The sequence below is a fragment of the Ascaphus truei genome, chromosome 3 (assembly GCF_040206685.1).
Source record: "Ascaphus truei isolate aAscTru1 chromosome 3, aAscTru1.hap1, whole genome shotgun sequence".
Taxonomy (NCBI): Eukaryota; Metazoa; Chordata; class Amphibia; order Anura; family Ascaphidae; genus Ascaphus; species Ascaphus truei.
Genome location: NC_134485.1, coordinates 355,889,285 through 355,913,473, shown reverse-complemented (window position 1 = coordinate 355,913,473; position 24,189 = coordinate 355,889,285). Strand labels below are relative to the sequence as shown.

Sequence of the window (24,189 nt, the reverse complement as noted above, 5' to 3'; positions counted from 1 at the left end):
AGCGGCCATTATTTTAAGAAATCACGGCGCCGTTTTCGTGTGCGCGGCTGCACTCCACACGGCATGAACGCGGCCAATCTCCCCAGGCACACGTGTTTATCGCGGTTGCTTTGTTTGAATTTCACAGATTGTGTGCAATTAAATGCAATGAAATGAATGAATTGTAATGTGTACAGTACTGTGCTACTGTGTCAATTTCAGGTGTTTAAAAGCCAGAACACTAAAATGCCATTTTCTGCACTCGCGTGGAAGGCGGTGCGGTTGGAAGCAATCCCGCGCCATGACATGACTATTCCGAGGTATACACTGGGTGAAGTGTTAAAATAATGGCCGCTGCACCTGTACACTAATAAAAAAATACAAATAAGGGCATACAAAAAGAGGGGAAAATAATATTCTATCTAGGTTAAGTCTCAACAAGGGGTTCTCTATCAAGACAATACACTGTATGGTTGCTTCTTTGTTTCCCTGCAATACTACCTACTGTCTAAAAACAGTTCTTAGGTAAGTGCAGTAACCTTTGACAATGCACCATAACACACACAGGCAAAGCAGCTCAGCAGCGTACACAGCAGAACTGGTTCTGATGATATGTAAGGCTGGTTCTGTACTGCCGGGGCGTGCTACACCATGCGCGCGCACTTCAGTTATAGATGGCTGAGGTCAACCAGCCCTTCTATACAAGGGCCGCGCGCACGCACGGCAGGGAGCCGACAGACGGTGGGAGGGATGATTTCGCGCCGCTACCAGCGCTCAAATGTATGTATGTGTGTGTGTGGATGTGTGTGTGGATGTGTGCGTGGATGTGTCAATGAGTGAACAAATAAAACATTTATTTATTCAACTTTTTTTTGTTTAAAAAAAAATAATCTTATTTACACCATTATTTCACACACACACACACACACACACACACACACACACACACACACACACACAGTACCTGTGACGCCTGGCAGCACTGAGATTCTATAAAAACAAAAAGCACGCGCGCACGGCCGCAACCAGTATAGAACGGCCCTAAAGTGTTCTTCTGTACTTCAGAACCTTTTACATACATCTGCTGTTCTGCGCTTTTAACCAATATCACCATTCAAAACCGAATTGCTTTAGATATAAATATTAAGAAGGGGTATTTACTGAAGTCTCCCAGCTGCAAAACTTGAACAAAAATCAGTGCAAACGAATTGGCTAAAAGGATAAACTCCAATGGGATTCCTTTTCCTTTTCGCACTGGTTTTGTCAAAGTTTTCCAGGCGGCAGACTTTAGTAAACAAACCGCTAAGTATATACATATACAGGCATACCCCGCATTAACGTACGCATTGGGTCCAAAGCATGTATGTAAAGCGAAAATGTACTTAAAGTGAAGCACTACCTTTTTTCCACTTATTGATGCATGTACTGTACGGCAATCGTCATATACGTGCATAACTGATGTAAATAACGCATTTGTAACAGGCTCTATAGCCTCCCCGCTTGTGCACAGCTTCGGTACAGGTAGGGAGTCGGTAATGCTGTTCAGGACGTGCTGACAGGCGCATGCGCGAGCTGACGTTTCCGATTGGGCGATATGTCCTTACTCGCGAGTGTACTTAAAGTGAGTGTCCTTAAACCGGGGTATGCCTGTACAGGACTCCTGGCTACTCGCAGCTCCTCTCCTCTAAGAAAATAGAACTTAAAGGGGCAATCCCATCGTGGGCAAAAAATTATTAAAAAAAACAACTTATCCATGTCATTGATTTCCTTAGTATGACCCTTAACGAAAATGTTTTACTCATTAGTTTCCTGCATAGAAATGAATAGATTTCCATTTTCTTCTTCTCATTATCTTCGTGGCCAACGATGGAAGAGTCATTAGATTGAACAAAACAGAAAGAAAGTCAGTATGCACAACAGTCTGGCATGTTCACTTCTGAGCCCCTACCATGCCCTGTAACCAGCAGTAATAAACAAGGGGAGGATGTTTCACCAAAAAGTCATGGTCTAAGTCAGCAGTGCGCAATCTTTTCTACTCACGCCCCCCCTCCTGCTCGCGCCCCCCCCTCCCTTACCTTCTCTTCGGCTCCCGCCGCTGGGTCACGTGATGTCACATGACGCCGCGTTGCCGTGGCAATGCGTCGCCAAACAGAAGGTAAGTGAAGTTGCAGAAGCCTCACGCGATCCCCCGGCATTAATTTAAATGCCTTGGGGGAAGAGCGCGGGGCCCCTGCAACCGCCCATGCCCCCCCTGGATAATCTTGCGCCCCCCAGTTTGTGCACCGCTGGTCTAAGTACTGATAATTGGTAGGGATTAGAGACCAGGAATCAAACCCGGGGGGGGGGGGGAGAGGGGTTGCAAATAGAAAATAAGGGAAGCCTATAATGTGTTTGGTCCATTCTCTAAGCAGCCAAATGTTTGGAGGGGACTAGTAACAGTTAAAAGAGGTTCACATATTTACGTAGGGCCTAAAGTCCATAAAAAGCTATTTGCAAGAGGGATACTATTCTAACATCCAAGATTTAAGTCTATGTACATCATCTAACGCTGGAATCAGGGAACATTAAAACGGATGTCTCGCCTTATAGATAACCATTCTCTACACTCTCCATACACATAAGAGTGCATCGACTACAATGCGCTGTAGGCACTGTTGGCATAGCTGTTAAAAGCCATTTTCACCAAGTGGCGTTTCTCCATAAGATACCTTCCGGAAGACACCTTACAGCACATTAAAGTTAACGTACCTTAAGAGGTCTTCCTGTGCTGGAAGTAAACTTGGCCCTTAGTCTCCTAGTACATATTTTCCCTTCTTAGGTTTGCTTGTCTTTATTTCTTAACGGTATCTCCTGTATCACCTTTGCTTTGGGCAATGTTTTTTTAACATGCTTCACTGTTACATAATGGGACAATGCAAATAAAAAAGCAGCTTTCACTTCATCCAAAGACATCACCACCACACATGCTTTTTGTGTCAATGAGAAATAGCATTCATACTGTACTTACTGAGATTGTACCATTGTCTAGACCTACGGTCAGCCTCCTTGTTTCCAGGTTAAAAGACATGCATGAACATGGAGCTGAAAGAAATGAACATGTTGATGAAATTAACAGGGCTAAGCTCCTAACAGGTTTCTAAAGCCGAATATCTAGAAAGTCTCACTAAGCTTCATTATGCTTCGCTTCCCTGACGCACTTCGCAACCAGAAAGACTTTGCAATACATCGCAGGACCACTAGCAGTGTACAGGTTTAAGCTGCAGCAACACAAAGCAGGGTATGTTGGAGAGGACTCGTGCAACATCATATTTTATGAGCAGCAGCTTTCTCCTTCACCTGTTTACTTTTACATCAGGTGCTCTTATAAATTGTATTTCATATAAGGTCTGTATATATATATATATATACTTTCACTGTAAAGTGCCATCAGATCGAAATAAATAAACAAACAAAAAATATATGTAAGTTTAACTAAAAATTAGAAGAGCCCCCAGAAAAAAGCACCACCTATGGTACGTTACCTTTTATTAAACGTCAAAGTTAAAATACAATATGCACATATATGTATATGGTCTTGCATATGACTCGTCACTAATGCTATCCTCTTGGTTCCGGCTCTTCTCTCAACTGCAGTTAAATTCCAATTCTGCCACTGTACCCTCCGCTCTGCAGAACATGCTGCAACGTTTGTCAGTGGGGGAGTCGAGGGCCAATAACATCCCAGCCAGGCCACAGAGATGGACAGCACCACTATCACGCAATGCGTATCGCAACGACTCCTTGCTACATTGGACACGCATAGGATCACAGTCTGCAGCGCGGGAAGAACGGTAGCAGACGCTGCAAGGCAGAATAAGTGCTTACCTAAGAGGTTACCTGCAGGGAAGGGAAAACTTTTATGCGATCACAGCATTTTTTTGTCATGTGCAAGATATACTTGTGAATGCATATTCGATACTAAGTTTTACATTCAATAAAGGGTAAGACTCTTACTGTTGGTGCTTTTTGTACATGCATTTCTATTTTCCGGTATTTTTTATTTTTTTAGATTTAGTTTGAACAACAGAACTATCTTTCTTTGTATTTAAACATATAATCTGGTTATAAGGTCATAAGACATTTCATTAAAGCCAACATAAGCTCCATCTTAGCTTTAGAACATATAGATACTTCTAGGCCTCCAATCGGGAGGTGGATATCTTCAAAGTCTTTAATCCCTTTATTACTTGAAAGGGGAGAAAAGAACAGAAGAGAGAGGGAGAGGAAAGGGTAAGAAGGGAGGGGGGGAAGGGAGACAAGGGAAGGGGCTCATCCCCTTTATCTCCCCAGCGTCGGCTTCGGTACTATGTTATCCCTTTGGTTGAGATATATTCCTGGGCTCTATTTTTCTAGTTCTCAGGCCATGCGTCCCAGACCTTATAATGCTGGTCTGTTTTCTGGGTTAGGAGGGCTGAGAGGAGCTCCATCATTCTGACCTCCTTAACTCTGCGGAAAACCGTTTGCTTTGATGGGGCTTTCAGTTTTTTCCATGCAGCTATTGAGCAGCGTGCTGAAGTGAGAATGAATGCCGCCAATTTCCTTCGAGGGGTCAGGAGTCCTTCTATGGGTTTGGCTAGTAGAAATATTTTCCGGTATTCTTTATCATTTAGAAGGCGTTTGGGAGAATCTTCTTGAATAAGTAGCACTAACCACCAACTTATCAGACTCTGCGTTTGACATCAATCAACTATTACTATATATCTAAACCCTTTCTGTTGGCCATACTACTTTCAACGTTGGAGAAAATATATGCTATTCTAGGCAAGGATACAAATTGCAGGGGATTAAATGCCGGAACAAACCTCACGATTACGACAACAGTATATTCACAACAGCCTCTATCTTAAATAAAGCGCCACATTTCCTTGTTAGGCTGCGGACATAGTGCACACTATGGTGCGCGCACGGCACAAACAAATTCATGTAAGTGCACCAGTCCGGCCATGCTGCGCGCGATAGCGCAGCAGGATTTGGCGGAGATCTTTTTTTTCCGCGTGACAGCCGCGTCATGTGAGCCGTTGAACCAATGACGGTGAACCTCATTCGTTCAGCCGGGTGACGTCACTGCCACGCCTCTCCGTTACCACACATCAACGGAGGACAGAAATCGCTCAGCGACAGCCCCGCAAATCTATTTGCAGGTGCATCTTTAGTTGTTACACACATCTTCAACATCAAAAGAAATAAAGTACCAGTCCCATTTAGCAAAGATATATACCACAACAGTGAAAGCACTTGCCTAAGTAACAGCTTGATCATTGTTGAACACAGCATGTTTTTAAATTCAGAAGTGAAACTAAAAAAATATTGATGCTCCCTATAAATATAATTTGCCCCTTGTTTGCATATATGGTTTCTTATTTTTCATAGCACATCATACGGTACAGTCTTTAAGCGTCACACCATACTATATATCCCTAAAGATATAAACAGCCAAATAAAAGCGGTTCTACATTTTAATCACACCTAGGCACCTACAATTACATGCACAAAATAAGAATATTAGAACGAGATTATATAATTTATGTTTATACAAAAGTAATTTTTAAGATATTTTCGTTCATTGTATTATTTATTTATTTTTAATTGTGGTCCACACGCGCGCACATTCTCCCTCTCCCTACTGAGGGGAATTCTGCTGTGCAGTACAAATATGGGAGGGAGGACAAGAATATTGTGTATGTATGTATGTCTTTATATAAGGCCATTAATGTACATAGCGCTTCAGAGGAGTAATACACGTGACAATCACATAAATAATAAATAATATAAATAACACAAAGGGGAGAAGTGCTTAAGACCTAAAAGTAACATTTAGGAAAATGTGTCCCTGCTCCGAAGAGCTTACAATCTAGTTTGTTGGTAGGAAGAACGTACAGAGACAGTAGGAGGGCGTTTTGGTAAGTGCGTCTGCAAGGGGCCAAGCTTTATGTATGTGGTGTAAATTATCAGCTATGGGGCTACTCATGCGCTTCCTTAAGCAGGTGTGTCTTAGGGTGGGTCTTAAAGGTGTTAAGAGAATGTGCTAGTTGGATATTGGGGGGAAGGGCATTCCAGAGGTGCGGAGCAGTCAATGAGAAGGGTTTAAGATGGGAGAGGGCTTTAGATACAAAAGGGGTAGAAAGAAGACAAATTAGGACGGAGATGTAAGGAGGAGCAGAAGAGTGTAAATCTTTAAAAGTGAGGAGGAGAATTGAGTGTGTGATACGGGATTTGATAGGAAGCCAGGAGAGGGATTTCAGCAGGGGAGACGCCGATACAGATTTCAGAAAGAGTAGAGTGATTCTGGCAGCAGCATTTAGAATAGATTGTAAGGGAAACAGGTGACAGGCAGGAAGGCCGGAAAGCAGGAGGTTACAGTAGTCGAGACGGGAGAGAATGAGGGTCTGTGCCAGAGTTTTAGCAGTCGAGCAACAGAGAAAATGGCGTATCTTAGTTATATTGCGGAGAAAAAAAAAACAAAATTTTTTACTACCTTTTGAATGTTGGAAGAGAATGTGAGCGAGGAATCGAGCGTGACCCCTAGGCAGCGTGCTTGGCCTACTGGGTGAATGATAGTACTTCCAACAGTAATGTGGGAGGAGGAAATAGGGTCAGGTTTGGGAGGAAGTATGAGGAGCTCAGTTTTTGCCATGTTACGTTTAAGTCGGTGGATGGCCATCCAGGATGATATCGCAGAGAGACATTCAGAAACTTTAGTCTGTACAGCAGGTGTAAGGTCAGGGGTAGAAAAGAACTTTGTGTAACAAAATGATTATACACAAACATTGAAGTATTTAACTATGTATTTTGTCACATTGGATGTAGCATTGAGTATTTTTGTCTTTTGTACACACTCAGTAGCACTCCTTTTGATAGATATACACACACACACACACACACACACACACACACATAATGTGGTGGGCTCCGGGATTAGAGATTGCTGGGATTGTGTGTTTATTAATCTTGTATAGTATGCATTATTTTACTAATCTACCAATTGAATACCGTAAAGCAGTAAAACACCTTGCACTACAATTCTTTCTTTGTAATTCTAGAATTGAAGCAGGGGGTCTCCAGAGAAGAACTGTGTTAATTTCAGCTCCTGGAACCCCCTGCTTCCAGGGATACTTCCCTCCGTAGGAAGTGCCAGTATCTCTGCAGCCAGGAAACAGTGTGCCTAACGAAATGGCGGCTTTAATGTCCTGCGTCACGCGAGCCAATAAGAAGCCATGACGTTATCCCTTGTGGCTTTCTATTGGCCAGCGTGACCGGGACAAATAAACTTAAACGAGATCCCAGCATCGCTGCCGAGGCAAGTATCCCTGGAAGCAGAGGGTCCCCAGAGCTGAAATTCACAGAGTTTAACATTTTACTTACAGTATATTTCATTTGAATGGAGCTGAACTGCACTCGAAGACTGGGAAGCAGATTCACAACATATTAAATAGAGGCCCATATGTGAAAAATACTGTCTAATTTCCCCTTCCAAACCTCCTTCCTTGAACTACCCAGTCCATATATTCCTGATCCACTAGGAAGTACTCATCTATAATAATAATTTTTTTTCATTGAGTATCTGCCCCCACCCCCAAAGTTAGTTGCTGCTCGAATAGGAAATGACCGCAAGCGTAATTCCAACTATTACCCATGGAACACATCTGACTCGTGCCGTTTGGGGAAGTACTGTACAAGCATATTAGTTTCATGGGGGCTGACTGCAAATACACTGGCTGAAAATACCATGCAATCCTAACTTGTCTCAGGGATTTCTTCCCATTCAGGAAGACACTGATGGTCGTGTAGGCAAATAGGAAGCCACAATGTCGATGAAGGGGATGATGTTGCGGCTTACAACTGGACAACCATTTAGATGACCAGGAAAATACACAAGCAACTTAACTGCATAGTATCCTTGGGAACCAGGGGCCCAGGTGCGAAAACAGCACAGTTCAGCTCTGGGGGACACCCGTTTGGCATTATGTACAATGAATAGCAATACTGGGTGGCATTTCTGCTTTGAAACAGCAAAACACCATGAACTACATCCTTTCTTAGCTCTAGGATTGAAGCAGGGGGTCTCCGGAGAAGTGTTAGGTATCTCAGGAAGCAGGCGGTCCCTGGAGCTGAAATTATCTCCGTAGCTGTGCCAGTAAATTTGCTGTTTAAATGTCCCAGTCTCGCAGGCCAATAGAAAGCCGCCGTGGATGACGTCATGGCTCCCTATTCGCTCGAGGGACATGTAAACTCCGCCATTTTGTTAGGCACACAGATACCAGCAACCCTATTGAGGCAAGTATTCATAAAAAAAAAAAAAGGGGGGGGATGTAGTGCAAACAAGCAACATCATACCATTTTTTACCAAGCAACTTTCCTTTGTGCGGCTTAAGGCATAGCCATATATATCGTATTTTAGTATAGATTGTTGTATATAAGTGAATAGGTTACAAAGCACAAATATACAAATACCATAATATCCTACATTACGGAATTAATATTCTGACCTCCAGTGCCAACATGTTGTTCATACAACCAGTTGAGTGCTCTTACTAAAAATAAGAACTATATACCACGATAAGGCCACCAATGTCCTGATTTATCAGGAAGTAATAGAAAGGCAGGGAGCACTCTGATCCAACGCATTTTCCATCTAAGCCTGAACCGTCGTCAGGGCTCGGGGAAATACCGAAACGAATAGTCTCTTAAAGTATCCTCTCCTGCCGCCGTGCAATTTGGAAAAATCGTCAATTAAATACTGTAACCCTCATGGTTTAAATCAGGGGTGCGCAAACTGAGGGTGACAGATTTTCGAGGGGAGGGGGTCGCAATGGTTACAGAGGCCCTGCGCTCCTTCCCATGGCATTTAAATTAAATGCCATGGATCGCGCGAGGCCTCTAACTTCCCTTACCTTGTCTCCAGGGACGCGTCACCATGTCAAATCACGCCGCGGCATCATTTGACGCCGGAACCAAGGTAAGTGGGGGGGAGGGGGAAGAGAGCAGACAGGGTGGCACAGACTGAAAAGTTTGCGCACCCCTAGTTTAAATGATTTACTCCGCTTAGGCTGTTTTTTGGATACAAGATATGACTAATGCCATTTTTTCCCATTATGATGATGTGCACAAATAGGATTGTTGCCCAAGGATTGCTCATACCAGCCTAAGAACCATTACATATTTCCTGCTCCTTATGGAATGTATATTCATTGTTCCATTTATTTTCATTGTGCTTGTGTGATAGTTTCTTCCTATTTTCCCCTTCACCCCTTCCCTATGTCGCCGTATTAGAATACTTTCCTGTTCTGGTGATTTAAAGATCTGATTATACTCAGACTCAGCGGTGACGATTTCTCTAAATTACACGACACAGGGGGTGGGGGGTGTGCCGAGTGTAGGTGCGCAAACTGTGGGGGGAGGGGGTGCGGGCCGCGGCGCTTACAGAGGCCCCGCGTCCTTCCACAAAGCATTTAAATTACATGCCGGGGTGCGCGCGTGTCCTCTAAGTTCCCTTACCTTATCGAACCCATGACCCTTCATATGCTAGTAGCAATTCTCTAGCTAATACACCAAAGGGTTGGTGTGATGAATCTGACTCTAATCTGTGGTGTAGCAGCTAGAGAATTGCACATTAGATCTTTTTTGTTTGCTTAGCATCTGAAGGTCATGGGTTCGATTCCTGCATGTGTATTAAATAAAATGTATTCACTGTTCGGCTATCATTGGTCAGAGAAGGATCATGTGACACTCTGCGCTCGAAAGTCAAATTGAAAGTCGCGCACATGGACGCAGCCTGATGAAGCAGGGAGAGGAGAGAGCTACAGATGCCGGGTAAGTCCTCGCTGATCATTACGCGACTCCGGGTTATAACGCGGTCTCATTATGTGGACCCCGAGCACCGCGTTATAACGGGGTTCAGCTGTATCTACCATAGGATTAGACCCCCCTGTCAGTATTTGGTTCAACACAATTTCTTGTTCCGGTGCAGAGAGTACTAGAAGGAGTGCATTCTCTACATATTTCTGTTCTCTCATCAGGTAGTAAAACATTTGACACACTTACATGGCATTGCATGATATATGCTGGGCCAGAACTGCCCGCTGTCCCTCTTCATCCAAACACGCACTGTTCTGAAAAGAAGACAAAATGTCATTTTAAATTATTTATTGCTATGCCACATACACTATTCAAATTGACATGGAAAGTTTTGTGTTTTACTAGGCGTAACAACAGCCAGCTTTTAAGCTGGAGAGAATGAAAATAACCTCCCTTATAAATGTGATGTATATTTCAGTTAAGAAGTTCCTAAGCGCACACTGGGGAGAGATACGCATTTTAATAACTTCTCAAAGTTGCTTCCAGCTAAATAAAATAACGCAAGTAGTAGATTCAAAGTTGCGGTTTGCAAATATAAAATGGGTTTCACAGAAAAGTTATTTATTCATCAAGATTAATGGACATGCAGTAATAGTAACACTTTCCTGATATTGTGCGGTGTCACAACATATCATTATTTTCCAGTTTTGGAGAAACACCGATAGTACACAGAACACAAGGTCCATCTTTGGATCAGTTATTTGAGGAGTTTGAACAAAGGCTGTGTATACAGCACAGTGCATCCCAGAAAGGGAAAGCCATGCAACAGCTTCATAACTTATATGTTTAAAAGCTTGAACATTAAATACATAACAAATAAATTCCCTTTGAAGGGGTGCACTCCAATAAATAATGATTTAACTTACTCTATACATTATATATGCTCCAATGACTCAATGGCAGGAATATGTGGCATAAATAGCCACACGTTTGGTAGATATTAAAAGAGGAGAGCAAATGTACAATTTAGGGAGTGGGCATATGCATGGACTAATAGGTCCCGACTACTCCCTAATTAGAGACTACATGCCAGAAAGACACTTTTGAAAAATACGGTGTCTACAAAACTCATATTATAAAAACCTTTATTACAAAAACTTGTTACACTCAAAAGTTAAAAAATAAAAAATAAATCTAAAAGTAGATCTAGAGCAAAACTAATTGGTGATTTAGATGATATATATAATTGCCAGTTAGAAAGGTACCCTGTAATCAAAACCTGAAATGCTAACTGAAAGCAGGCTAATTGCTCTATTGATTGTCAAAATACTTATGAACTGTAGGTTCAAATACAGCCTCAAGATCACTTCAAATAGTATAGCCAGATAACTCTGGAGAAGGAGCATTGGCAGTTATAATTTCCAATTGAAAAAAACATATTTACAGGGCTAAAAGCCTTTTAATGATGGAAAATGACCCCTTCTAGATATAATAAATAGTGTTGGTAAATAGTACATTAGGGGGATAAGCTACATGAATATATACATAATGTTCTTAAGTCTACTGGTTTTAATAATAGTGTGAAGATTCCTCAGTAGGGTCCAATTAATTATATCCCCTTTAATAGGAGACAAAAACAGAAGCTAATCCCTCATCCAGTATAATAAGGGAGCGCAAACTTTTGGAGCTGTGCCCCCCCTGCCTGCTCCCACTCGCGCCCCCCTACCTGGTTTGGCGGCGTCAAGTGAAGTCACGTGACCCCATAGCCATGGAGACGGATGTATGACATCACTCCGCATGACACCGTGGCGTCATTTAAAGTCCCGTTGTCATGGCGATGCGTCACAGCAACGGGTCTGAACCACAGTAAGTAAGTTGCAGAGGCCTCACGTGATCCCCCGGCATTTAATTTAAATGCCTCGGGGAAGAGTGCGGGGCCTCTGCAACGTGACGCACTTGCGCACCGCTGCAATATACCATTTACTGTAGCAGCACTATATTAAGCCTATTTCACTTTGTCCTAGAGTGTAGTTGGCAGCTGATCACAGCTACACTGTAGATGAAAAAAGACTCGATACACAAATATAAATATATACACCGTTGCTCTCAGGGAGAGAGTCGCGTCCTGCAGGTACACATAGTGTATCCTCCCTGCTTCAAATGGATCATGAAATGCCCAGAGCAGCGTACCCTACAGCCGTTTCCCCGTAACCACAGCTTCTTCGGGGGATACGAGACCACACTGGGAGACGGTGTTTTATAGCGTCTCCGTTGCTATGGTAATGGCTGACGCTTCTCATTGGCTTTCAATGTAAAAATAGGATATCACTGACGGCGCCATACAGCCACAGTGAGTACTTCAACATAATGATAAAACATAAACAAGCATGTGAGGACTCATGTCCTGAGCCTAGAAGGCATCTTTGAGGGTAGAAAATGCCATTCTATATATTGGTTGTTTAAAAGCTTTCCACATTTTGGGATGAATGCCAAACTAGACATATTGGCTGCATGGGGCAAGTCATTTCACTTTATTGCAACCCCAATATATATTACCTTTTGAGATTGGGCCTTAAACATGGTAGTTTAGTAGAATGGACTGAAAACAAAACTCTAGGCCCAGTTACATTAATGCTTGGGCTTCTAAACCTTCCATTTATATTGATCCCAAAGATGGGAAGTCAATGCACTCAATAAATAGATAGCCACCGTTTCCTTACTATTCCCAATACAAACATTTGTTTGAATCATGGATCAAAACAAGGCTGTTGCAATGGATCTCTCAAACAGAAGTCTTGTTTTGTTACATAATGCTATCCAGGATGTCTAGTTTTATTTAAATTCCAAATCGAAGCACTTCATATAGAAACGGTGTGTGTGTCCCACAGGAAGGGACAGGGAGTCGCTGTAGATAGAAAGTACTGTGTTTACATTTTCCTTCAGCCGGTTGCAGCATCTCCGGCTTTAAACTGTTCAATTATAGCACAGAGTATTGCAAAAGTAAATATGCCACAGGGGGGGAGTCCCATAATGTGACAACTGCATCGTCTCTAGTAACATTAAGAAAACGGAAAATATTCCTTTCTACCAATTCTGTAAGTTGTGTATCGACAGTGCTATAATCTTAAATGCAACAGCACAACAACAAGGCACTAGAGTCGAGAGGCAGAGCACCAAATGGAGAGGAAGCTGAGGAGATTGCGGAGCGACATGAAGGATATGAAACCAGGAAATGGGTAAAGGCAGCAGCATGACATCCAGAAAATGAAGGAGGAAAATCAGAAAGCAACGGACAAATATTCGAGCTATGTAGATTAAGAAACATAGAAAACAACGGTCATGTTAACCTCTATGTGCGAGTCTCAGGCCTCGTTCAGGGTGCCAGCTGCAGGATTCGGAGGGAGGGCGCGAGGCAGTGCTGCAGTTTGCTGGGCGATCTGTGTTTATCCCCCAGCAGACTTTTCAGCGTTGGGGAGGGGGCGGGGTTACACACAGCAGGGTAAGTATCCAAGTTGCAGTCATGAAATCATTCTGAAGAATGATTTCATTGGCTGCCTTGGTCCCTGTGACGCTGCTGCAGCTCCAAAAAACGAAATTTTCGTTTATTGAAACTGTAGTCAGCTTCTACTCCTGGCTTCGGAGACAGGGCGGTTGCTACCCTGAAAACCAGTATTCAAATTGAATACTTTGTTTCTCACGGCAGCACGCCCTCCCTCCGAAGCCAGCACCCTGAACGAGGCCTCACACTTGTTTTCACCACACAAGCTCTTGTATATGTCAGTTGCCACCATGGAACTCAATGGGACCAGCCAAGTCAAATTTGTGAGTAAACAAAAATTTAAAAGCCATGAAATAAGTATACAATCACATTATTTGTTATTTAAAAATAAAGCAATTGCCCCATTTATTAGATTAAAGCTTGTTCTGTAAATTACCCATCAAGCCTAAAAAACTGGGATTTGAATCTCTATATAATGGAGGCGATACTATTTTGTTAGAGTAGAGGTTGGTACCTTATCCTCTAGCTCAGTAGTAGGCAATATGACACCTCAGGGGCCATGTGTAAATATGGGCCAAGCCCCAAGTAAGCACGGAGCAAACACGACGGGGCACCCGGCAGCGCTTGTTCCCGGCAGCAGCGCAAGCTGGTGGACTCCAGGCAACGAGCGACAGGGAGGTGTGGTGGGGGCGCGGCTGGTTCGCCCTCATTGGCTGAACCGCCGCCGTGACGTGGCCAGCGCTCCATCGCCACTAACAAAGACAAAATCCTTGTCTTTCCAAAATGTGGTCGCGCATTGCGCCGGGGTGCGCAGGCAGCTACTGGGGCCGGCCTCATAGAGGATCGTCCCTTGTGTGTGACGCGCACGCCGTCGCAGCCACTGGGGACCTAGCCATAGATAGTGCGGAGCAGGATATATATTTTATTATATACATACACCGTGCAGTCGTGGTTATGAGCTTCTCCTCGCTCCCTCCAGTCAGCCTGTAAATGCCGGCACACTGATGAATACCGTCCTCTCCTTACACTGGAAATTAGTTATTAGCACTGTCATTAGGCAGGGAGTGGGAAGAAGCTACAATTCACCCCAGCAACATCTCCACGTCCTCTGCACTGTGAAGTTAGGGCTAGAGGCGGTGGCCAGTGGTTGAGAGATCACAAGTAATTTCCCAGAGGGCTGCCTGTTCCCCACCAATGCTCTAGATTTCTAGATTGTAAACGCTCTCAAGCAGCGTTCCCTACAGCTGTTTCCCGGTAACCACAGCTTCTTCGGGGGATACGAGACCACACTGGGAGACGGTGTTTTATAGCGTCTCCGTTGCTATATATACACACACACACACACACACACACACACACTTGTTTGGTTTGTCATTCGGTTTATGACATTTATATAATTCTGCTCCCCCACTATACTGTAAAATATGTTGGCGCTTTATAAATAAGCGCTAATAATAAATATCCATTGTGTAATACAGAGCCAAGTGTTGTAGGCCTCTCTAACAAAGAGGTAAATATACAGATGAAGCCAAGGTTATTGCACTCGCTTATAATGCAGAATTATACAGAGTTTCCATTGGATTAATGGCATTGACAACACACAATGTCACAAACATCGCTCCATAAAAACAACGGTGGTGGCAATCACTCCGGTTACATCTGTAAGCGCATATTGTTTTTGAGTTCAGTCAGAGAATATAGTGTGAAGGGTTACAAATGGGTTAATAAAAAGCAAATATTGGGATTTATTTTGGCGTGTCAAACAATAATACAGGCGGTTTTCGCTTATCTGTCGGAATCTGTCCTGCAAACCGCCGTTGGATAACAGACCGTCGGATTGCAGGTCCATGTTAATCCGTGGCGGGTGCACGTCGGATAAGTGGTTCCGCCGTATGATAATGCGGCCAGCGGAATGCATTATGCGGTGTCGGATAAGCTGTTCGATGGAAAACGGACCGTCAGATACCAAGGACCACCTGTAGTTGAAAATTGTGCAGCTGCTAGATAAAAGCTGAATCTAGTACCAGATAGATTACATAAAATATATCCAAAATATTCCAATAGATGTTGGAGAGGATGTGGTGAAGTTGGTACAATGTTACTTATCTGTTGGTCTTGTCCCCAAATTTCTCTAACTTGGACCCAGATCGTTTGATTTCATCGTAGAGCTAACCCATCAAAACAAAAATGTCAAGAGATCCATTTGCAGCATTATTTTAAATTATCCCAAAACATACCTAAATGTTTGCAAATATTGACAACAAACATCAGCCACCAGATGCGCTGTAACGAACTTCTGGATAAAGGAAGAACCTCCACCTACAACTATAATTTTACAAAAATGAAAAGAATTTAATCTTATTGAGCGTCTCACAAATCTGTTACGTGGCTCTTTTGATACAGTCTGTGATTTGGTTCCCCTTGGAATCTTCACAATATCAGAATTTTATCGTGTACATATATGATCAAATAGAAATGTAAATTAATTGTACAATGACCTCCTCATCCCTACATTTTTGTATCCTTCCCCATTCACCTTTATAAAGAAAATCTTAAAAATAAAGTAAAGTTAAAAAAAAAAAAAACAACTCTTGGGGGTAATTCATTAAACTGTGAAAGTGCCTATGAGGGATCACCCATTTGCCAACACTCATTGACAAACTATCCCAGTGTAATGAATAACCCCCTTGGTATTATAATGCAGCCTCATACTATCTGCAACTGCTAAACGGAGCGCAATAAATGGTGCAGCTAAACTGAAATGGTGCATACGAAGCATTACATGCAGATTTTGTTTTTGACCCCCACCCATTTTCCCCAAAAAGGATGGTAACCAGGGAGTCCTCAGGGCTGAACTGCTCTATTTTTAGCTATGAGGACCCCTCTACTTAAAAATAAAAAGGTTCCAGCGTTTAGTCACCTCCAGGGTAAACAAAATGGCAGATTAAATCTCACACATCGTATGAGCCAAAAAGAAGCCGCAACCATCCTACGAGCCCGCATGATGCGGGGGAATTAAACACCAGGAAGTAACATCAGTACATTTACCGGTAAGAATATTGGAACCAGGGGGCTCCTGCAGATAAAGATAGCGCAGTTCAATGCCGAGTCCCATCCTTAAAAAAAAGGGGGGAGGGGGCAAAAGGATGGCACTGGGGCTTTAAATGTATTCTGGCTGCATCATATCAATGAATGTAATTAAAAAGAGACAAAGTAACTATTTGATTTTAGACCAATTCTAAAAGAAAACTGAAGAATGAAAATTGTATAAATAAATAACCGTTTTGCCAGTGCTTATGAAGAAGTAAAAAAAATACAAGAACTCATTTGGTCACAAAATAAATAAAATAGGATGTTCCCATTTCAAGGCGGATACATTCATCCCAATGAACGAATTGTCCATGGCTGTGACACTATAGTACACTGATCATGTACAAGTACCTCTAAATTACATATAATGATATACAGTATAGTGTGTTTAGTCTCAGGTCACCCAGTTTACACATGGCTACATTAAATGGTACAGTGGGTTGCTTAATATAGGAAGTGGGTTCTCTTTAATATAAAAAGGAGACAACAGTGAATCCTACTGGTACTTTTATAAAAATGAGCTGAACCTTTGCTGGTACAGAACTCTAAAGTACTCAATGGCAAGAGATAGGCTATAATGGCTGCCATCAACTTATCAGCTTCCACCGAAATATTTAAATCACCCTACAGTAAAAAGTTTTACTTATTGGATTCCTGTGAAAAGTAAACATTTATAGTTTTCACTGTATCATCCGTATTATCTTATCTGATGGCCTCATAATTTGCTTATACAAAGAACAAAAAAAGACGCTTGAAAAAAATGGGACAGTAATTTCTAAGGATCAAGAACAATCATAACACAAGAGAATACATAAAGTTTGACCAAACCTCCAAAGCATTGCTCAAACCAGGATATAATCCATAAAGCTGTATGGTTAATAATATATTTGTACATTAAACCGAGCTAGAGAGACTTTCTGGCCAATATTCAGCTCTACAAAGCAACCCTTGGCCAGGATTGAGTAAGCTGGACTAGTGTTAAATAGCATTTGAGTTAATGACAGTTACCATGGGATTGAGTTGCGACACCCCTCATCAGAGTTTAGTAAATCCCGGCTTTTGGGTCAATAAAAGCAACATCCACCAAAGACACGCAGGGTTATGCATCCACACTAATGCTGGGACATTTACACCTACACGTGTATTTAGGATTTGTTATTCCCCCTACTAGCAATACTATACGTTGCCGGGCATGTCAATCCGGCTCTGGTCCCTTGGCGGTCCTCCTCAAAATCACCCCCCTACCTCCAGGGCGGTGGGAGAACAGGACGGAGAACAGCAGCAGAAGAGAAGGATCTGCAGCCAACAGTGGAGGGAGAGAAGGACAGCATGCTGCAGCGAAGGACAGTGGCCGGCGCAGAGGGAGAGGAGGACGGCAGCCTGCAGCGGTCAGCACAGGGCGGTTAAGGGAGAGGAGGACAGTAGCCAGTGGCGGTGGGAGAAGAGGACCATGTGAGCAGAACAGGAGCGGCACAGGACAACGGCTGGGCGTCTACCGTTGCTACAGCGTGCTCCTCCCTGGCCGTGCTCCTGTGCCGCTCACATGATCCTCTTCTCCCGCCGCCGCGCTCCTCTAACTCCGCCGCCGGCTGTCGTGTTCCTCTGCCTCCGCCGCCGGCTGCTGAACTTTGCTGCAGGTTACCGTCCTTCTTTCCCTCCGCCACCGGCTGCTGTCCACCAAACCTAGCCTCCAAATTTCTCTTTTCCCCCCCACCCAGGTACCCGGTGTTTTTTTAGAACCCGGTACATCACTAATAATGATGAGTATAACGCTGACATTGTAAGCAGTGCTTTATATAGAATGTATTGCAACAATACTCAAGTCACAAACAAGATTCTCATGGTATCACAACGAGGCCACTCACTTTATACCAGCTGGAAAGTTCCCAGTTCAGAAAGCTTACGTCTGCTATATTATCTTTTCCTCATTTTGCTTCTGTGTCATTCACAGACTGCACACTAATGTTGCTTAACATACACATTTTTCTATGACTACAGCAGCTGCAACAAGGAGAAGTGTTGGCCAACAAAGCAGGGAAATGCAGTGATTTGTCATGAAATGACCTGGCTGGGACATTGGGACATTGATTTACTGATTACATTCAGTTCTGACCTTCTTCTCTAAATAACAAGAGTCATTTGCCAATGTCCGATTTCACCCTTCGCTGTCACAGGGGCCAGTTAACCGATTGCATCGCTGGCCTCTCTAGCAGAGGAAGGGATACGGTAGTAAAACACAGGTGACTTCTTAAATTAATTAAAACTTGAATGTGCTCATAGACACTAACATATTCAAGAATAAATTAAAACAAGTCTGTATGGGATAAGGTGTACGCTCAGCTGACGCCAGCATGTGCCTGCGACGTCCCAGGAACATTAGAAGGGCAATGTTAAAAAGGTGACAAAAAAGTAACTTGGTGGATAATAAAGTGTAAAAAAAAAAAGTCCCAAAGAACTAATTGAAGAGATTGATTTTTTTACCTTTAAATGAGATCCTATGCAGATAGATTGATGGGCTAAAGTACACAAGTCAAAGCATAACTACTACATTTACAGGTGGTATCATTAAACACAATTATGCTTTTATACAAGAGCATTGTTTTGTAATCACTGTATTTTGAGGCCCTGCTTGTCACTCTGCGAACTTTAAATAAGATTGTGTTCCAGAGCCAATAAGGGGCAAGTATTTAGCGTTAGATGTAAAAAAAAAAATTTAAGGCGCAAATGTTTACAAATACCTCTGAACTTTATAAAAAAAACGGCTTCACACAAAAGTGTTATTAAATAATGTGTTTGGAGTTTCAAGCATTCTACGTTTATTTTCTTTCAGATATTAACTAGATTGAAAAATGTGATTAGGATAAAATGATAGACAATGTGAGATACCTTCACAATAGAAAAATAAATAACATTTATGGGGCCCTAATAAAATTGGTCAGGGCTTGTGGAAGAAGGCTTGAGCAGATGTTAATGCAGTTTAACAGATCTTAAGTCTATAAACAAACATAGGGTGGATTCTCTAAATTCCAATACCTGGTATTGCCCTGTGATCCAGTGTGAGCAATAATTCAAGTCAAAGGCAGTTAACACGACATTGCACCTCAATAGCAGGGCTGGCCAACTCCAGTCCTCAAGAGCCACCAACAGGTCAGGTTTTAATTATATCCCTGCTTCAGCTCAAGTGGCTCAATTGGAGATACCATTAAAACCTGACCTGTTTGTTGCCCTTGAGGACTGAAGTTGACCACCCCTGCCGTATAGTAAATAATAATAAATAATAATTATTATTATTAATAATAAATAATAATATACACCTCACGGGGGTTTAAAAGAACTCTTGGAAATACAGTACTGTAGTTTGCTTAGAATCAGTTAGATTTAAGCGCATAACATTGTTGTGTTTGCCAGCAATCAATCTCTTATTAATGGTGTCCTAACACCAATTACTCTATTGCCTTTAAAGCCACCATGAAATATTAAACTTTTGGTGACTTAATAATCAGATTGCTGAAATGGAGCTGTACTTTTAAGAAGCAGGTGTCTTGAACAGATAGATTGATTGTAAACAACTATGTATTGTAAAGACATACAATACAACTGGTTCAGGAACTAAGACAAATCATCTAGCTTTTACCAGCAATTACCAACAAAAGCCCAATATTTTGGATGAGCGCCTCTACCAGTTCTTCCTTCATTCTCCATGTTCTGGAGACTTTGTTCCAGCTGCATCCTAATAGGTTTGCCATATGTAGTGTCTCTTCCTATACGTGCAGCACAATACTGTGCATTAAAGCCATTTTAATTTCACTTGAGGCCACCGATTTGTTTTGGTGGCTGTTCTTTGGAAACAAACAGCAACTCTTCAAGCAACAGCCATTCACTGGCACAAAATGTATTACAAATTAAAGACAGCAGATGAAATTGCCCTGAAACGCCTTTACTAAGAGGTAAATATTTTGGGATACTGTTTGGACAGTGTAACTGATCGAACTTTCACCTTTCATACTGCCAAATCGTAACATTGGTGCTTATTCAATAAGTGCTATAGAGACGATTCGATATTACCACACACATGCTTATATTGACTTGAACAGGAGTTTGTTCGGTAGGGCAAACCGGCATGATCACACTTTACTGAATTAGCCCCATTAAAACTTATAAAACTTTACATCACAATAGCCATAAGAGCAGTGGTAGGCAACATGATTTACTTAAAGAGTCGCATGTGCGCTGCATGAGCCCTCAAAAGGGTCACATACTACTCACACAGACATGTGTAAATGTATAGTGTCAATAGTCAGAAGTGATCGCTTCTCCAGTCAGCTACATAATAGTGCTGGGCTAGTGAATACTGCGCTGCGCCTCTTACACTGAGATTTAGTGATTAGCACAGTAAAGACACCGTATTCTTCAGCTGAGGGAGCGGTGAGAAACTACGATCCACGCAGCAACATCTCCCACTGCACTGGTGAGAGGGAGAGCGGGCTGCCAGGGAATGGCCAACGGTAAAGCCCCTAAGAGCCGCATGTGGTCAGCTGTTGCCCTATGTATTAGAATATCAATTCTAATCCTGAATGCACAGAAACCCTTTAGGTGAGAGAGTGGCTAGCAATGTATTGCTTTGCTGGCCCCTAGGACAGCAAAAGGATGTCCAAGTATAAAACAGCTGGATCTTCTACAACATAAGGACATACTTACTGGCTTCTATGGATCAAGCTTTTACAGCGAGACGGAATTTAATAATGTTCATATAGGCTGCTTTAGCATCAATGCACCAAATCGCTTTTGGCAAGTGGCTTTTTAAAAAGGTTTTCTGTTTTAGAAGCTGGTTTTATTTGCTTATTTAAACATTAGGCATCCTGCTTCTCTTCTGTTTTTGGAACTCATGATAATACGGTAAGTCTATTCTCACCATCACAAACAACCTACAATATGCAAGTCGCTTTTTATTCTATGGACCCATAAAAGGTCATAGCATAGAGTATTAAGGAGCACATCAAAGAATAATCTTTATAAGACCTATGGTGGTAATTCATATTTGAATATCTATTGATTCTATGATGAGCACTTTTCCTAGATAAAGCATTTGTTGAATCCTTTAAAGATGGCTCGCCTTTGTCAAGTAGTTAAGTTCTGGTGCAGCTTGGAGATAATATAGACTGCAATTAAACCAACAAACTTCAACCGTGTTTACTGAAACAAAAAGGGGCAAGAAAAAAAACAAACACTTTTTAACAAGCACAAAGGGAGTACCTTAAATTGTATTGAAGGTTTAATAATACTTCATGGATGTTAGCATGACAAAATCATACGGATCAGTCAAGCAGGTACTACTAACCATTATAGACAGCCTGTGTGGACAGATGTAGGTTTTAAGGTAAGAAATATTTCAAAGTTTAACATGATCTTATTTTTACTGCTTTAGGCAATCACATTACTGTACTAGGTCTAGAAAAATGCACTTTGCCACTTTCTGCAGCAGAAGTCATTTTTCCACCTAACTAAGAGTCTTATAAAAACAGCTCTGAGACAGATTCGCCAACAGGTCTCAAGGTTGCCCTTTCTCAAGCCTTGGCCTGTACTCTACCTTCTTATATTGTGTTTGCACTTCAGACTTCGAACATATGGAGAATGAAAGAATGAATGTACAGTAATAGGAAGCAACAAGAGGAAGAAAAAGACCTGAACGTAAACATGCTACAGTGCCACCATCAACAAACAAAGAGGTATTGTGTTTCCAGTATACAAAAAAAATTAAAAAAAAAAACACAACACACCGCTAAATAATGCTTCACTTGTGCTACCGCTCTTGATTCAATAACCCTTTCAATGCATTGCTGGCCTCCCGGGCATTGGAAAGGTTAAGCTATCAGGTCTTAGTTTGTGAGTAAGGGTTGTAGTGCCAGCAAGGCAGTGAGTGAGAATCAGGCCCCACTGTTTGTGCCATTTCTTTGCAGGTGCAGATAAGAAAAGGTTTATTATCCGCTCCTAGATTAATAAGCACATACTATAAACAATTGTTTTACATCTTATAGCAATGGCACAGTTTCTGCCGACTTTTCCTGGATTACGTTACATCCAGTTTCATAAATAAAAGCCCAGACGAATATTAGCCTTTATGCTGCAAACTATCTTGCAGCAGGTATTAAAAACCTGATAAGACAGAGTCCCCTCATCCCCAATTTATTTCTCATGGACTACACTGTTGCTCTGGGATCAGTCAAACTTTCCTTAGTGAGCAGTGACTAGCTGACATGCTGCAGAAACTTTCAATCAGCCTCTGGAGGGTTATGTATCAAACATGGTGCACTTAGCTCCTAAGGCGTGTAATATAGTGCGCGCGCGTGGCTACCGTGCGCACGCGCGTCAATTATAATAGACTGTTTAAACCTTACCTTCTATACTTCCGACACACGCACGTACGGCAGTGAGCGCTGACCCGGCAGATCGGAGGAAAGACGTGAAAAATGTCTTTTCGCGATGCTGCTGTTGCATGTCACGCTCTTTAGCCAATCATAGTGAGGCTGCAATGTAATTACACCGCTATATCTACACACGGGAACAGGCTATAGGAGTTCATGAAGGCTATGTGGGTGACAGGGTAAATGATACATATTAAGGACAGGAGGGTTTAATGCTTCACTGCTCGACATTGTTACTCTTTCAGTGCTGGTGCCATTAACCCCAGCACTGCCACTGGGGCCTGCAACACATTGTTTTGCAAAGCCTTGTTGCCCCCTGGCATCCAGTGAGAGTGAGAGAAACAGAGAACATGTACTTGGGGTTAAGAAGTTCCCCAGCCATGAACTAGATTAGGGGGTTTGTAGGGCTGAGAGATGTGGGTGTGATGTCATGGCCACGCCCAGCTGTCGCTCACAGCACAGACCATATACACACAAACAGTGGGATTCATGTGCACGAGCGAGCGTGCCAACTATAAAACAAGCCTAACATGGGAGCCATGTGTGTCAATTTGGGAGCAGTGACCTATGCACGCTCCCTACATTTGGCAGAAGATCTCTTTCAAGAAGTTAATGCCACTTAAACCTAGCAGATTTTTTTGTCGCAAAGAAAGGAGAACTGCGCCACTTTTGATAATATTGCACTGACCCTTCTCCCCTAACTCTTTAGAACCACTCCCCAAAACACTTGCAGCACAAGTGGAGCAAATTAGGGCACGAATTGGAGCCAAGCACCTTTACACATTGATGCAGAGCCAAAAATGATGCAATGGTTTAAGAGCAATGTTCCAGTTTGCCACACTTGATACTAATCCCTCTACGGAGACAAGAGTGACCCCATTTGTTGTCATGTACAGCAGGGCCCCGGGTATACGGCGGGTTCCGTTCCAGAGACCTGCCGTATAGTGAAAATCGCCGGAAAGCGGATCCGGCGATTTTCAGTGCTGCGCATACGCAAACCGGCATTTCCGCCCGCTCTGCACATGCGCGACTTCGGATTCAACATGGCGGCCCCCTTCTCGGTGGCGCCGTATCAGCGGATCGCCGAAAAGCAGAGCCCTGCTGTACACAGTTTTAATGCTTTTAATAGTTTACTGCTTACATGTGCTGATAAAAGAAATTAGCTTTCAGGGCAAAGCAGCAGCAATACAGGACAAATGGACAATTAAAAGAAATCCAATTGCTTATTGTACAGGGAGGCCAAAGAAAGAAGCCCTGTTCAGTTTCTGTAGACATGCAGTTCATGTCTCGCATTCAGTTGTCTTGTCATGCAGCAAGGGTTAATGTTGTATGCAGCAAGGGTTAATGTTGTATGCAGCCAACAAC

The 24,189-nt window shown here is 42.6% G+C and overlaps 1 protein-coding gene across 1 annotated transcript in view; it reads right to left on the bottom strand.

Annotated features, from left to right (window-relative positions):
• WDFY2 (WD repeat and FYVE domain containing 2) overlaps positions 1–24,189 on the bottom strand; it is a 72,625-nt gene that overhangs the window by 41,419 nt on the left and 7,017 nt on the right. The window contains exons 2-3 of the mRNA XM_075591995.1: positions 10,060–10,127; positions 2,987–3,060 (exon numbers count right to left, since the gene is read on the bottom strand). Coding sequence (XP_075448110.1) covers positions 2,987–3,060; positions 10,060–10,127 — 142 coding nt within the window. The remainder of the gene's footprint in view (positions 1–2,986; positions 3,061–10,059; positions 10,128–24,189) is intronic.